Source organism: Pipistrellus kuhlii, unplaced genomic scaffold, assembly GCF_014108245.1.
Source record: "Pipistrellus kuhlii isolate mPipKuh1 unplaced genomic scaffold, mPipKuh1.p scaffold_m20_p_2, whole genome shotgun sequence".
NCBI classification, from domain to species: Eukaryota; Metazoa; Chordata; class Mammalia; order Chiroptera; family Vespertilionidae; genus Pipistrellus; species Pipistrellus kuhlii.
Genome location: NW_023425515.1, coordinates 170404625 through 170421192, shown reverse-complemented (window position 1 = coordinate 170421192; position 16568 = coordinate 170404625). Strand labels below are relative to the sequence as shown.

At 49.2% G+C, this 16568-nt stretch overlaps 1 protein-coding gene across 1 annotated transcript; it reads left to right on the top strand.

Annotated features, from left to right (window-relative positions):
- The first annotated feature begins 220 nt into the window (after positions 1–220).
- On the top strand, positions 221–1186 carry P3R3URF (PIK3R3 upstream open reading frame). The gene is made up of 2 exons (XM_036444151.2): positions 221–507; positions 786–1186. The coding sequence occupies exons 1-2, from the start codon at positions 264–266 to the stop codon at positions 827–829; spliced, it is 288 nt and encodes a 95-aa protein (XP_036300044.1). The 5' UTR covers positions 221–263; the 3' UTR covers positions 830–1186.
- Positions 1187–16568: the final 15382 nt, after the last annotated feature.

The following is a 16568-nucleotide window of genomic DNA, read 5'->3' as shown; positions in this document are numbered from 1 at the left end:
AAATCACATATTAAAAAAAATTGTTAGTATTGTTAATGTGGATGAGTGAGAAAATAAAGAAGGAATTTCCCCCTCCTCGGAGTTCCTTCTTCCCCAAGGGGCCGAGCTGAGGTTTTCTGACTCATGGAGAGAACCTGACCTATGGGAGGGGCCGGGGACCAGGACCTGTAATAAAGAGCCCCACCCACGCTGTATGTCATAAAGACCTGAGCTGCCCTGGCCGGCAGCACCCGCGGGCACACTTACAGAAGCTTTCTGTGCCCATGGGGCCTTCTCAGCTTGTCCGTGCCCCTCGGCCCCAGGGCTTACGTTCCCCTTACCGCAGGCCAGGTATGGGCTGGCCTCGGCCCAGGTTTCCCAAGATGTTCAAGTGTAGCCGCAGAAGGTACCGGCAGAAACCCCAAGGCCCAACTGCCACCACTGCAGCCACCAATCTTACCACCATGGCCAGAGATATCAACAACACCCACAATGTCACCACCAATGTGTGGATCCTTCCACTGCAAGGTTAGCCAAGGGCCCCGAGCCAGGATTCGGGGTTGGAAAAACAGGGTCCCCCACCTTAGCCCTGCGTAGGCACTCCGGGGGCACATGCTCTGTGAAATATCACCCCAAAGGCATGGAGGGGTCTTGATGGCGGTCTCCCTAAAAGGCAGAGAGCCTTCATGGAAGGCATTTTGGCTGGAAGTGGAGAGCTCGGGGAAGTGGGTGAATCTAAGAGCAATGGAGCTTCCAGGACTGCTTGCTGCCTTCCTCACGCTCTTCCCTCTTCTTCCTCTCCTCAGTTCTCAGACGCCTCTGTCAACCTGGCAGCTTTCTGATCCTCTAGAAATGCCCAGAAACTAGTCCAGAAGCTTGGCTGGCTCCGGACCTGTATCTTCTGGGGGCCGTGGGTGGTGAATGGCAAGCCAAATACAATCATTTCTGCCTACTCCACTCTGAGGTATTTGCAGCTGACTGCAGAGTGTGAGGGCTGGGACAGGCTTCCGTAACAGCAGCAGGGATCACAGACAATGGAAGGACAGGACAAGGTCAGCCACACGCACCAACTCCCCATCTTTGGCTTCAGCTTTTGATATACCCTAAGAGGCAAGCGCCTTCCTGCCTCGCACTCCCATCTGCCCAGGGAACGGGGTCTCCATAGACAACTTGGGACCTACAGGGAGCCAGGTCCTTGGGGAGGAAGATAGAGGCACAGATCAGAAGAGGGTAGGAGGAAAGAGGTTTCACTGCTTGCATGTAACCCTGTGAATGACTCAGTGCGGTGTATGTGGCTCTGTGCGCCTGGGATGGCCAGTGTGTAGGTGTAGCTGCTGGTGTGTGTGTGTCTGAGAGCGTGTGTGAGAGCAGAACAATGGGAGTATAAGTGGACATGTGACGGAGCACCCCTTTGCAAGCGAATGTGCCTCTGTGGCCGGCTGTGAGTGGTAAGGTGTGTTTGTGAGGGTATGGGTGTACCAGAGAGAGGCATCTGCTCTGCTGAGAGGAATGAAGGTCAAAAGGGGGAGGGGGCAGCCTGAACCAGGAAATGGTTGCTTCAGAGAGGGTGTACCACCTTCAGCCCCATCCCTCTCTGAGGTCGGTATTTTCCAGGACAGGAAAACAGCTGAGCCAGGCCTCTGGGGGTGGGGCAAGACAGCTTGAGTCCAGAAAGAGGGAGGGTGCTAAGCGTTCTGGCCTGGGGATTTTCCATTTGGATCTCTGAGTGCGCGCCCGTGTGCCACTGGTGTAACTGGGTTTCTGCGGGATGTGTCTCCATAGCATTGTGTCTCAGTGATGGGAAACATTGAGGGGCCATGTCTCTAACGTGTCACTCTATGCATGGGCTAGTGTGTGTCTCAAGGTCCCCAAATCTGGCTCCAGTTCCAGGGCTCCCGTCCCTGAGGGTTGAGACCTTTGGCCTGGCCCCTGGGGTTCAGGAAGCCCGTGGGGAGGAAATGAATTGTGTCTGTGTCCATCTACTTCAAAGCCTGCCAGAGAATGGGACCCTGAGAGGAGGGGAGGGACAGAGAATTCCCTGATATATCTTGGCCAGACAGTATTGGGTGGGGGGTGAGATTCCACAGGGTATTGAGGGGGGGGGGGTGCTGAACCTTGATCAGAGCTAAAAGGTGGCTGGGCTAGTAACCAAGGCTTACGAGGGGGCCCGCACATATAAAGACACCTGACACAATCTGTGCAGACATGTAAGTGGACTCACAGATGCACAATGTATCAAATACACATGCTTGCAAGTTCATGCTCATAAACAGAGATATATGCACAGACACTAAGACACAGAGACCTCGTCACATGCAACATGCAACACACCCACATGCCCACAAATGAACACACACACAAGCATGCATGCACTCAAACACAAGGATATAGACACATGCAATCAAACTCATGCTAACCCAGACAGAACCACGTGCATACAGACACACTCACCAGACTTCCCTGCCCCTGCAGCCCTGGGACCCAGAAGCCTCCCTCCCCTGTGTAAGTGTGAGTGTGCGTGTGTGTATGCATGCCCCCACTGTGTCTGTGTGTATCTGTGTCTGTGAGAGTGAGTCTGCATGTGTGTGAGTGAGGGGGTGCTGAGCTGTGGGAACCCGATGACATCATCTCTTCTGGCTATTTTTAGCTCCTGCTGCAATGCTGGCTCCTCCACTGCCCTTCCCCCTGCAGGCTCCCACCTCTCCTCCCCATCCAGTCCAGACTCCAGAGGCAACAGCAGCCAGAGGGCACCCACCACCCTAGTCCAGGTGACCCCGTGGATGACTGGGATATGGCTCACTGTCTCCCACCCTGCCAGAGGCTGAGGATGCTGGCTCCCAGGCCAGAGGCGAGGCTCGGGCTGTGTGGCAGGTTGCAGCAGGGGCCTTGGTTAGGTGAGCTGACCTGGCTGGTCTCCAGCCCCTGGACTGCCTCTGCTTCTGCTTTTCAATCTGAAACTCTGTCTCAGTCAGTAGTGCCTGCTATGTGCCAGGGGAGGGTGCCAAGTTCTGGAGATAAAGCAGCTGAGTAAGACAGTGGGAGTTCTTCCTGGCGGGAGTCACAGCTCCATGGGAGACAGACACTAAACAGATCACACAAGGCCCCGCACTAAATTGTGGGGAGGGCGCTGGACCCTGGGAACAGGGGGACTTGGTCCTGAATGTTGGTCTCTGTCTCTTTCAGCCTCCCAGAGAGATCGCCCCAAACCAGAAGGGCATACTATACTCCCTTCCCTTGGACCTTGCACCCTGACGATCAAACCTCCAGAATTCCACAGAGCAGGGCTTCCTTCTCACACCCCAGGCTGTGCCCCCAACATTGCGTCAACCCACTAAGAGGTGGCCCACTGCTCCTCACACCGCCCTTTTCTTGGGAACCTCCCCACAGTGGGTCTGTAGATGAGAAAACTGAGGTCCACTGGAGTAGTCAAAGGCATAGACATCAACTAAAAGGGTGGCTGCGGGGGCTGAGGGGGAGGGAAGAATGGAGGGCTATTATTTAATGGGCACAGAGTTTGGGTTTGGAGTTGGTTGCACAAGATACTACTAGTACTTAAAGTCATCGAACTGTACACTTAAAACATGGTTAAAATGGTATAATTTATGTCCTGTGTATTTCATCGCACACATACACAAAGCTGCATTAAAAACAAAAAAAAAAAAACACACCGAGGCACAGAGAGGGCCAGCGCTGGGCCACACCTCTGAGCGCCTGTGAGCAGTGGGAGCAGAGGTGGAAGGCAAGCCGAGGAGGAAGTGGAGGTGACACAGGTGTGTGGGAAGGACAGGGTGTGGGAGTAGAGGAGGAGGGGGAGGAGGACGGTGGCCTGAGGGGTCCATGCCTTGAGAAGGGTTTCCTGCTCCAGCCAGTCTAGGCAGCTAACGGGGAAAATCGGGTTTGGCAGCTTCAACCAAGCCCTCAGAGCTGGAGGTTGTGTGTGTGTGTGTGTGTGTGTGTGTGTGTGTGTGTGCGCGCGCGCGCGCGCGCGCGCAGACAGCTCTGGGAAGGTGACTTGGAGGCAGGCCCCTGCTCTGGCCCAGCGTCCGGCCAAACCATTGGGGAAGCAGTATGTAATCTCCGGACTCTTCTTTGGAATTTGGAGGGAACAGCTCAGGACTGGAGGCAGGAATCCCGAATTCCAGTCCTTGTTCTGCCCCAAATCCCAGTTGTGATCCTTGGAAAGTCCTGCCCCCTCTCTTGGCCTCCCAGGAAGGAGCCCTGGAGGATCAGGTTTCCCACCCCGACTCCTGCACTCCGGGTTTTCCTGGAGGTCTGACTCGGGCACAGGAACCTGAGTCAAAGGGTAGGGGCTCAAGCAGACTAGCCCCAAGGCGCCAGGCTGGAGGTCACTTGTCACCAATCGGTCAATGGCCGGAAGCCCAGCTCCAGTCCCACAATGCAATACCGGTCACCCCACCCTTACCAGTGCCCTCACCCAAACCCCCACTTCCGGCCTCTGTTCCTTCCTTGCCTTCAGGGAAAGCTGCACAGCTCCCGAGGGAATCTCCCATATCTCCTCCGCTGGCTCCCAGCCCAGGGCTTAATCCTATCTCCCCCTCAGGCCAGACGCCCAGTGAACTTCTCTGGGGCAGGGACTGGCCAGGAAGGAAAGGCAGTTGGGTGGAACGGCCTCAAAGGAGCCTGCTTTTTCTGCTACCCTCAGATACTGGAGCCCTAATGAGGGGCGAGCGGGGATGGACTGGATGTCCATGAGAGTGCTACCCTTCACCTATCCAGCCATCTCCTTTCCTTGCTCTCAGTGAATTCAGAGAAGTGAGCCCAGAGCTAAGACTTGTCTCTCTTGGAAAGTGTTACGCCCAGATTTGTGATCCCCAAGAACCACCAGGGAGCCGAGTCCAATGCAATTGCAGAAAGCCTGAATTCCATGCTAGCATGGGCTCTGTCCCACTTATGCCTTCCGCCAAGCCGGAAGAGAAGACGGGCTTCAACAGGTCAAGGGGTTTTATAGGGGTGGTGATGTCACTGCTTTGGCTGACCCTGATTGGTTGGATGAGGGCTAGGGTCCAGTTACACAAAATGGAGGATAGCTCTGAAAGGGCAGGGCAGGGCGAGGATGAGCTCCCAACTCCGCCCCAAAGGGCGGAGTTATCCCTAGCCCTCAAAACCCCTGGACCGGGAGAAATTCGCTCTCTTCCGCCATGCTGCCGGCATGAGTGGGAGGAGCCCATTGCTAGCATGGTACAGGCTCTTTTGTTTATTGCATCGGACTCGGCTCCCTGGTGGTCCTTGGGGATCACGAAGTCTGGGCATAACAGCTCCACCCTGCCCCACAGTACAAAATGGAGTCAGGAGTTAGCCTCACCCTGCCCTGCCCTCTCAAAAGCAATCACAAAACCCCCAGCCAAGTGGGTTCTGGCTATTGTTGCTATGTCAATGACAAATTTATGGAACACAAAGGTCATACATTCTAGGCGCATAGATTGAGCCGAAACTGGTTTGGCTCAGTGGTAGAGCGTTGGTCTGCGGACTGAAAGGTCCCAGGTTCGATTCCGGTCAAGAGCATGTACATTGGTTGCGAGCACATCCCCGGTAGGAGGTGTGCAAGAGGCAGCTGGTCGATGTTTCTCTCTCATCGACATTTCTAGCTCTCTATCTCTCTCTCTTCCTCTCTGTAAAAAAATCAATAAAATATATTTTAAAAAATCAATAAAATATATTAAAAAAAAAAAAAAAGATGAAATAGAGCTGAAAACCTGTTTGGCTCAGTGGATAGAGCGTCCACCTGCAGACTGAAGGGTACCAGGTTCAATTCCGGTCAAGGGCATGTACCTTGGTTGCGGGCACATTCCCAGTGGAGGTTGTGCAGGAGGCAGCTGATAGATGATTCTCTCTCATTAACGTTTCTAACTCTCTATCCCTCTCCCTTCCCCTTTGTAAAAAAAAAAAAATCAATAAAATATATTTATTTAAAAAAAAATAGATGAAATAGAGTGGGCCGGAGACCAGGATGCCAGGCCACAGGCTTTATTGAAGAGAATAGTATCACTGCCAGCTGCTTCCAGAGAGCGAGAGCGAGGGCCAGGGTCCGTGCCCTTTAAGGGGAGGAGAGGGGACAGGGCTTAGGGCGCTCAGCACACGCTGATTGGTGGTTCCATGTAAGGCCTATGATTAGGGACCTAGGGACTTAGGAATCGGGGGCTTAGGGTATTTGGCAGGTGCTGATTGGTGGTTCAGTGCTCAGGAATGTCTGGCCGCAGGTGGGGTTTATGTCCTTTCATCAACTGGAGGAAGGGAGGATCTATCACTTTTCGTACTTTACAATCCTGGTTTTGTGCAGATGAGTTCTAACTTCAGGTTCTCCATCCTCAGCCTCCAGAGAAAAGTGTCAGGCAACTTCAGAGGAGACTACAAAGACAATGAATAGGAATAATGCTCACATTTGATATCCCAGACAGGGTGGGGCAAAAGTAGATTTACAGTTGTTCGAATGGAAAAAGACATGCAGGTTATGGTTATTGCAATAGCTTTGTTAACTCTGTGTTTTCCGTACTCTCAACACAAACCTACTTTTGCCCCACCCTGTATGCGTCAGTGCCTATGACAGATGTTTTCACAAACCTTACACAATGCCCAACAGCCACCCTGTTTATAGAAGTCATTGGTCCCATTTTTGAGATGAAGGGACTGAGGCTCAGGGAGGTAAATAACGTGCTTACGATGATTCGTCTTAACGTGCCTACAATCATTCAGCTAGGGTAGGGGTGTCAAACTCAATCAGAGAAGGGGCCAAAATCTAAAATCCAGCCTAAATCGCGGGCCGAATGGTTTACTGAACAGTCATAAACTGTCATTGTGATGGAAACACAGCGGAGTGCAGTGATGACAGCGCGGTGCGGGCCACATTGCAAGGCCTGGCAGGACGGATTTGGCCCGCGGGCCTTGTGTTTGACACATGTGAGCTAGGGAGTAACAGAACTGGAATCTCAACTAGGTTTGTCTTACTCTGAAGGCTGTTGTATCTGGTTAGCATTGTTCTCATGTGGCTTCAATGGGTAAAATGAAAACCCAAGGATGTGGGTATTCAGGGAGAAGTGGTCCCTGTGGTCAGCCCTGAGAGAAGATGAGTTCCTTTCTGGGAAGTGTTCCATAGGGGCTGACAACTTGAACTTGTACTGTTAAAAAAAAAAAAAAAAAAAAAAAGCGCTGAATGGAGAGGCTCTTTCTTTTTTTTCTTTTCTTTTTTTTTTAAATACACTTATTTTTAAAAAATATATATTTTATTGATTTTGTACAGAGAGGAAAGGAGAGAGAGCTAGAAACATCAATGAGAGAGAGTCATCGATCAGCTGCCTCTTGCACACCCCCTACTGGGGATATGCCCGCAGCCAAGGTACATGCCCTCGACTAGAATCGAACCCGGGTCCCTCAGTCCCCAAGCCAACGCTCTATCCATTGAGCCAAACCGGTCTCAGTGGAGAGGCTCTTTCTATCGGCATTCTCAGCTCACACTGGAGATAGCTAGGTGGGTGGGTGTGAGAGGTTGGAGTAGAATAGCTGGTCTTGGGGCGGGAGGGTGGGAAGGGCAGCTGCCACTGCTCCTAGAGACAATGTGTGAGTGTTGGGGAGGGTCTGAGAATGGAATGGGGCTGCTTCACTTTCTGGGATGGCCCCCACCCCCTCAGTTGGAGCTGGATCCTGAAGCCTCAGTGCCCTGTGCAATGACCTCATTAACTGACTCAAAAGCGGTGGGAGGACTTCAGCTGTGTCCCTGAGCCCTGCCCTGCTCAAGGTTGGGTCATCACTGGAGGCAGGAGCCAGGAAGTCATTGGCTCAGAAGGTCAGGTCTGGAGGCGACCCTGGGGTCATCGCATCCAGATTCTTTGCCTAAGTGTGGGGGGAGGAGTTTGAAGTCTAGGAAGGAAACAGGACTTGCCAAATAGCACAGCCACTGCGGTCCTCATCAAGTCCTGGTACTCCTCTTGGCCCTGAGACAGAGTTGAATCTATTCTGATTCTTGCTTTTTTTTAAAAAAATATATATTTTATTGATTTTTCACAGAGAAGAGGAGAGAGGATAGAGAGCTAGAAACATCGATGAGAGAGAAACATTGACCAGCTGCCTCCTGCAACCCCCCCACCGGGGATGTGCCCGCAACCAACATACATGCCCTTGCCTGGAATCGAACCTGAGACCTTTCAGTCTGCAGGCCGACGCTCCACTACTGAGCCAAACCGGCTTCGGCTGATTCTTGCTCTTGAGAGCTTACATCCTAACAGAGAAAATAGGCTCTGCAGACACACACACACACACACACACACACACACACACTCACACACAAAATGGTGACAGGGCTAAAAGAAAGATTCATCCTTTGTCCAAAGGGGGCTTACAGAGGTCAGCACACAGAACCCTATAGGCTTCAAGAAAGAAGCACAGGTGGTTTTTAAGCTGGGCTTAAAGAAGGGACAACATTTTAGCGGATGCAAAGGGGTAAAAGACTGCTGGCTGGGAAACAGCATGAGCAAGAAGAGGGGACTCTGACTTGCTCTGTGGGACCAATGAGTTGCCCTGGAGGCTGGCCCATGTGCTGGAAGTCTGATGGGTTATTAGCATACGCCGGGGTTAGGACTTGAGGTCAAGACTGTCTGTGCTCTGTAAGCACGGAATAGTCACAGAGGTGCAGGCCACAGGCATACAAGGGCCCAGGAGGACCCTGGTGGGGGTGCATCTGAGTAGACTGTGATTGGGAGATTCCTAGCGGTAGAGGTGGGTCTGCTGGACTCTCACCACTTGGCCCAGGCGATTTCCTTTTAGACATACACGTGCACAGAAGGTCTCTATCCCACCTCCCATGACAGGACCCAGGCCCAGCCCCAGATGGGGCCCAGCCAAGGGGAGGAGATGCGGCTTCCTTCTCACTTTCCCATAAGCAGCTCCTAAACCTGCCACTGGGCCGGGACTGGGTGGAGACGTCCTCGGTTTTGCATGCAAATCCGCTCCGGATTTATTCTCTGGGCGTCCTTTCCTCAAAGAGCGACGCCCCCGGCGCCGGCAATAGGCTGGGAGTGCCTCCTCCGGCCCTGACCCCAGGGCGCCGGAGCCTAGACCTGGGACGGGAGGATGCTTTCTCTGTTAATGGCTCCCGCTGCTCCGCCCTCGGGGATGAAGGGAGGGGGTCCCGGGATCGGGCCGGGGCTGAGCTGTAATTAGCTAACACGCTGGATGGGGAGCTGAGGTCGTGGTCTGGAAAACCCTCCCAAGGAGATCTTGAGCCCCCCAGTCCCTCCCAAGAGGCCGACCAAGGGTGTGGGGAGTGGAGGGGATCTTGGGCAGGTGAGACCTCCCAGACCTGAGGTTTTGGTAGAGAGACCAGAAGGTTTAGGGCTAGAGAGATGGGGTGGAGGACGAGGGGGAATCCCCGGCCTAGGAGGGGCAGGCCCAAGCCTGAGACCGGCGTGTGCCTAGCCTGGTCTCTGTACAGCTGTGGTTTGGGCACTAAGAACCAATCCGACTGACCCCCACCCTTGTCTTCCAGGGATTGCAAGGTGGGGTTACATCTCGGAGGCCTGAGAGCCTGGGCAGATGGAGTTGGAGAGGACATAGAGGAGTGGGGGTGCTTCGTGCACTTTCAAGGGCTCCAGTTTCAGAAAACACAACTGCAGAAAGGGTGAGAGCAGTTTATATAAAATGCCATCCAAATCAGCATGTATCTATCAGTATGGAGGGATGGCACTTATTGAGTGCTTACTGCATGCCAGACCAAGGGTATTCAGTACATTGACAAAAGAGATGTTTTACTTTCTCTTGGTACTTTTATAAGCAGAAAAGGACATTACTGCTCTTTTTGTTAAAAAATAAAAAAAAGTAAATATATCTGGGATTCAGTGCTGCTTGGAAATTTTGCTTTAAGTTCTACAAGCCTCAGGTTTCTTATCTGTAAAACAAGAATAATAAGGGAACCGAGGCCCTGGGTTTGTTGTGCCGGATTAGATGAATTCAGACATCAAAGGTGCTTGGAACAGTGCTCAGTAAGTGGCAGCGATGAGAAGAACACACACTGGTTTCGGTGCTTGTGGGGGGACTGGGGAACAAAAAGTCTCTAGAAGAGTGGAAATCTGAGCAAAGTCTTTTTTTGCAGTCCTGTCTCTTTTAAAAAGAAATTTATTGTTCAGATTATTACAGATGTCCCTTCTGCCCCCTCCCCCCCAAAGCTTCCCTCCTGGTTCTTACCCCACCCTAGGCCATCGTGTCCGCATCCATAAGTACTGCATATATGCATATAAGATCTTTGTCCAATTTCTTCCTCCACGCCCCCCACACACCTTTCCCCCTGATAATTGTCAGTCCGCTCCATTTCTTTCTTTTCTTTTATTGTTCAGATTGTCCACTCCATTTTTTATGCCCCTGATTCCATTACATTCACCAGTTTATTCTGTTCATCAGCTTTTTATTCATTTGATATTTATTTTTTATTTTTTTACCGTATTTTTCGGACCATAAGACGCTCCGGACCATAAGATGCACCAGTTTTTAGAGAAGGGAAATGAAGAAAAAAAGATTCTGAAACAAATAGTGTCCTAAAATATTTTATGTGCATTAAAACCCAACATCACAGTCATAAACACATGTAATCAACCCTGTAAAGTAAACAGCAGCATTTAGAACCATTTTAGAGCCGGGCAAGCACACAGAGACCACACAGAGCCGGGCAAGTAAAAAAACTTTTTTTTTAAAGTATATGTGTAGGCTATATTTGGACCATAAGACGCAAGGACTTTTTCCCCCCACTTCTGGGGGGAAAAAAAGTGCATCTTATGGTCCGAAAAATACGGTAATATGTTTTATTTTTTTTAATATGTTTTATACAGAGAGGAATTGAGAGAAACAGAGAGTTAGAAATGTCGATGAGAGAGAAACATCAACCAGCTGCCTCTTGCACTCCCCCCGCTGGGGATGTGCCTGCAACCAAGGTACATGCCCTTGACTGGAATTGAACCCGGGACCTTTCAGTCCGCAGGACGACACTCTAGCCACTGAGCCAAACCGGTCCCGGCTTCATTTGATTTTTAGACTCACTTGTTAATATGTATTTGTTGTCACTTTGTTGTTCATAATTAAAAAAAAATACATTTTTATTGAATTCAGAGAGGAAGGGAGAGGAAGAGAGAGATAGTAACATCAATGATGAGAGAGATTCATTGATTGGCTGCCTCCTGCATGCCCCCTAGTGGGGATTGAGCCCGCAACCCAGACATGTGCCCTTGACCGGAATCAAACTGGGACCCTTTAGTCCACAGTCTGAGGCTCTATCCACTGAGCAAAACCAGCTAAGGTATAATTTTAATTTTTTATCTTTACCTTTTTCTTCTTCCTCTTCTTAAAGAATACCCTTCAGCATTTCATATAATACTGGTTTGATTGTGATGAACTCCTTTAGCTTTTTCTTATCTGTGATGCTCTTTATCTGACCTTCAATTCTAAATGATAGCTTTGCTGGGTAGAGTTAACCTTGGTTGTAGGTACTTGTATTCATCACTTTGAATATTTCTTGCCACTCCCTTCTGGCCTGCATATTTGTTGTTGAGAAATCAGCTGACAGTCATATGGATACTCCCTTGTAGTTAACTATAATATTTTTCTCTTGCTGCTTTTAAGATTCTTTTTGTCTTTTGCCCTTGATTTTAATTGTGATATGTCTCAGTGTGGTCCTCTTTGGATTCCTCTTTTTGGAGTTCTCTGTGCTTCCTGGACTTGTAAGTCTATTTTTTTTCACCAGGTAGGAGAACTTTTCTGTCATTATTTCTTCAAATAGGTTTTCAATATCTTGTTTTCTCTCTTCTTTTGGCACCCCCATAATTTCGATGTTAGTATGTTTGAAGTTATCCTAAAGGCTTCTTACACTATCTTCATATTTTTGGATTCTTTTTTCTTTTTGCTTTTTCAGTTAGGTGTTTTTTGCTTCTTTGTATTTCAAATTTTTGACTTGATTCTTGTGATCCTCTAGTCTACTGTTGAATCTCTGTATATTATTCAGTCAGTGTATGCTTAATTTCTGACTGGACCTTTTTCATTTTTTGGCATTCTCACTAAGATCCTTGACGGACTCATTATGTTCCTCAGAGGTTTCTAAAAGATTCTTAAAAAAAAAATTATATATATATATATATATATATAAAAATTTATTTTTTATAGAGAGGAAGGAAGAGGGATAGAGAGTTAGAAACATTGATCAGCTGCCTCTTGCACACCTCCTACCGAGGATGTGCCCACAACTAAGGTACATGTCCCTGACCAGAATAGAACTTGGGGCCTTTTAGTCTGCAGGTTGATGTTCTATCCACTGAGCCAAACTGGTTAGGCATAGATTCTTGAGTAACTTTATAACTGTGGTTTTGAACTCTCTATCCAGTAATTTGCTTTCTTCCATTTCTTTCATTTGTGACATGTCTCTTTATCTCCACATTTTGGCTGCTTCCCTGTGTTTGTTTCTATGTATTGGGTAGCTGCTAAATCTCCTTGATTATAGAGTGGCCTTGTGTAGTAGGTGTCCTATAGGGCCCAGTGGCTCAGCTTCCCCAATCACCTAAGGTGGACACTCTTGATGCACCCCTTTGTGGGCTGTGTGCACAATCTTGTTGTAGTTGAGCCTTGATTGCTGTTGGTATCACTAGAAAGAATTGAACTCCAGGCCAATTGGCTGTGAGGACCAGCTGTGTCTACAGTGGAAGAGCTGCTGTGCTGGAGACACCCTTATAGGGCAGGACTTGCTTCAGTGGGGCTTTGGTGCTCACTGAGTCTGCCCCTTGAGTGTGTCACTTATGGATGTGAAGAATTGTAATCTGGTATGGTCTTGCACTTACCACTGGGTATACTGGCTCTTGGATCTCCAAGGTGGTGCAAAGTTAGCCACTGCCTGGGGCTGTAGAGATATCTGCAGATTCCTCCTGTTTGTATCAGGTTTGGAAATACCCAGTTGTGAAGCAAGGAAGGCTGCTGCTGGTGCCTGGTCATGGGCCTTTTACTGATAGCTTTGGCCCTGCTGCAGCTTGTTTGGCAGATTTTAGGCTGAGAAAGCACAGGTCATTCATATGCAAAAAACACTGTGCAAAGCTTAGGTGGGGTTGTAAATTGGGTGGGGCGGGGTCTCAGGGAATCTACAGGGCGGAGCAAACAGCATTGGTTGCCAATCAGCCCTGCACCGGGGAGATCCCAGCACAGGAACAATGACCATTACGAGCATCTCTGGAAGAAAGCCGCCCACAAGTTCCTGCCCCGATGCCAGACAGTCCAGTTTCTCCCTGTATGTGTTTGGGTCCCCTGAGTCTCACCTGGCACTGGGGTTCAGAGCAAGTGGGAGCTTGTGTCTCCCTCCCGATTAAAAAAATGGCACACCTGGATGCCAGCCCGTTCAGTGCCTCCATACCTCCTATGAGTCTCAATGCACTTTCTTCTTTACCTCTCTATTTGTAGTACTTCCCTTTAAGCCAGCTTTCCCATGGTTCTGGATGATAGTTGTTATGTATTTTAGTTGTAATTTTGATGAGGTTGTGGGAGGTAGCAAGAACAGGTGTTTACCTATGCTGCCATCTTGGTTCTCTCCTGAGCTAAGTCTTTTTTTCTTTTTTTAATATATTTTATTGATTTTTTTACAGAGAGGAAGGAAGAGGGATAGAGAGCTAGAAACATCGATGAGAAAGAAACATCGACCAGCTGCCTCTTGCACACCCCCCACCGGGGACGCACCCGCAACCAGTGTACATGCCCTTGACGGGAATTGAACCTGGGACCCCTCAGTCTGCGGACCAATGCTCTATCCACTGAGCCAAACCGGTTTCAGCCTGAGCTAAGTCTTAAAATATGAGTAGGAGCTATCGATAGTCAGTGAAAAGAAAGGAAGAGAAGGATGTTACTGATGAAATAACATGAGCAAAAACGGGTTGAGAAACAGCACTGAGTTTGAGAAAACTACAATACAAGGTGCGAGAAGGGGAGCGGAGAGAGATGAGGCTAGAAAGGGAAGCTGGGGCCAGGTTGGGGGCTTCAGTGAACTGAGGCTGGTTTTCTCGCTGAGAGCTGTTGAGGGGTCTTCAGCAGCTGCTGGAGGAGAGGGGCTCCCTGCGGGCCCGGTGGAGGCAAGGAGGCCTGTGAGGAGGAGGATAGTGGCATGAACTGCAGCATCAGCCTTGGGATGAAAAGAAATGGATGGATCTGACAAGTAGAAATGTCAGGACGTGGTGATGGATTGAATGGGAGACGTAAGTGAGAGGGAGGTGAAATGACTGTATCCTCATTTCCTACCTGGGCCCCAGGCTGGTGCTACCATCTAAGGCAGGGAGTGGGAAGAGGAACACGTTTGAGGGGAAGCTGAGTTCAATTTCGGACATGCCTGTGACCACACCCCTGGACAGACCCTCAATAATTGGGGTCCTGTCGTCCCACCTGGCAATTACTCGGTCCAGAAGATGGGAGGGGTATCATTAGGCACTGCTGGCTGTCTCTGTTCCTTGGCTGCGGCTGGCTGGAGGTCTGGGTGGGGAGGGGCAAGGGTGGGGGTTGCCACCACTGGGCTGGGCCTAGTGAGTGTTCTTTTGTGGTTCTGGGCCTCCAGGTGGTTTCTTTGGACACAATCATGTTACAGGAGCTTGAGGATTGGGTTGTCAGATTGTTCCCAAAGAGAGTCCCAGGAGCCGGGCAGGGCTCTGTGCTGCTGAGATTACTGTCTCCATTTGACAGCTGGGGAAACAGGCTTAGAACTTGAGAGGAAGAGCCGTGACGTGAACAAAGGTCTATGTGATGTCTTCTCACGGTACTAACTGCCACATCGTCAGGGCTGACATTTAAGAGGGACAGGGAAAGCACCAGGGCCATGGCTCCTTGGGGGAGATGTACCGTCTGGAGGGGTAGTGGGTTCGGGGAAAGCTTCCTGGAGGTGGTGCCATTTGTGTTGTCATAGAAGCACAATCTTGTTTTTTGTGTCCTCAGCCAGCAATCGTTGGCAATTGGGCATCGCCTGCAGCGAGGGTGACCTTGTCATCTGGGGGAGCTCGAGGCAGAATGTGTCCACAGAACCCAAACTGTGGCAGGCTGGAATTCTTCTAGGCATTTTAGTCCTGAAACGAGGGCACTGCTACCTCAGTCTTTGGAATCCATCAGCCTGAGCATCCCTTTGGCACTGGCTCTTCACTGGCAGCTGGAAGCCCAGTGCCTATTCATTTTCATATCAGGGTTCAGCACAAGTTTATACTCTGTTCCCAGGTTTTGTTTTACTTTTAGAAAAGGAGGTATCGTGTGATAAACTGATGAATTCTTTCTAAGGGAGGACTGGCAATTACAAGAAAAACTGATCTTCCTGTGGATGATTGGGGGAAAGTTATACTACCCAAAAATGAAGCAGACCTTTATCTATCACCCACCAGGTGTCCAAGTGGCTGAGGCAGACTTACATGGTAAAGCAAGTTCTTAGGGGCTCAGGAGGGGTAACTTAAAAAAATAAAGTTTGTGCCCTAGCTGGTTTGGTTCAGTGGATAGAACACTGGCCTGTGAACTGAAAGGTTCCAGGTTCCATTCCAGTCAAGAAATTAAAAAAAAATTTTTTTTGCACATGCCTGGGTTGTGGGCTTGATCACCAGTAGGGGACATGCAGGGGTGGCCTATCAATGATTCTCTCTCATCATTGATGTTTCTATCTCTCCCTCTTCCTCTCCCTTTCTCTCTGAAATCAATTAAAAAACAAAACAAAAAGATAGTTTAATATTTTAAAAAATGTATTTTATTATTATTATTATTATTATTATTATTATTATTTTTTTTTTTTACAGAAAGGAAGGGAGAGAGAGAGAGCTAGAAACATCAATGAGAGAGAAACATCGACCAGCTGCCTCTTGCACACCCCCTACTGGGGATGTGCCTGCAACCCAGGTACATGCCCTTAACCAGAATCGAACCTGGGATCTTTCAGTCCACAGACTGACGCTCTACCACTGAGCCAAACCAGTTTCGGCTAAAAAATATATTTTATTTATTTATTTATTTATTTTCACAGAGAGGAAGGGAGAGGATGTTAGAAACATCAACGAGAGAGAAACATCAATCAGCTACCTCCTGCACATCCCTTACTGGGGATGTGCCCACAATCAAGGTAGATGCCCTTGACCGGAATCAAACCTGGGACCCTGGAGTCCGCAGGCTGACGCTCTATCCACTCAGCCAAACCGGTTAGGGCAAAAATAGTTTAATATTTGCTTATTGTGAAACATACAAGCAAGTAAAAAATATATAATACATATGTATATCATATATAAAGCATCTATTAAGAGATAAATACTAACATTTTATATATTTTCTTTCTTATTTTTAAAAGATACCCCCTTGAAGAGCCAGTGCCTTTTATTTATTTTTAATTAAAAATATTTTTATTGATGTTAGAGAGGAAGGGAGAGGGAGAGAGAGATAGAAACATCAATGATGAGAAAAATCATTGGTTGGCTGCCTCCTGCATGCCTCCACCTGGGGATCGAGCACACAACCTGGGCATGTGCCCTTGATTGGAATAGAACCTGGGACCTTTCCACTGAGTCAAACCAGCTAAGGCTATATTTTCTTTCTCTTTCTTTCTTCCTTCCTTCCTT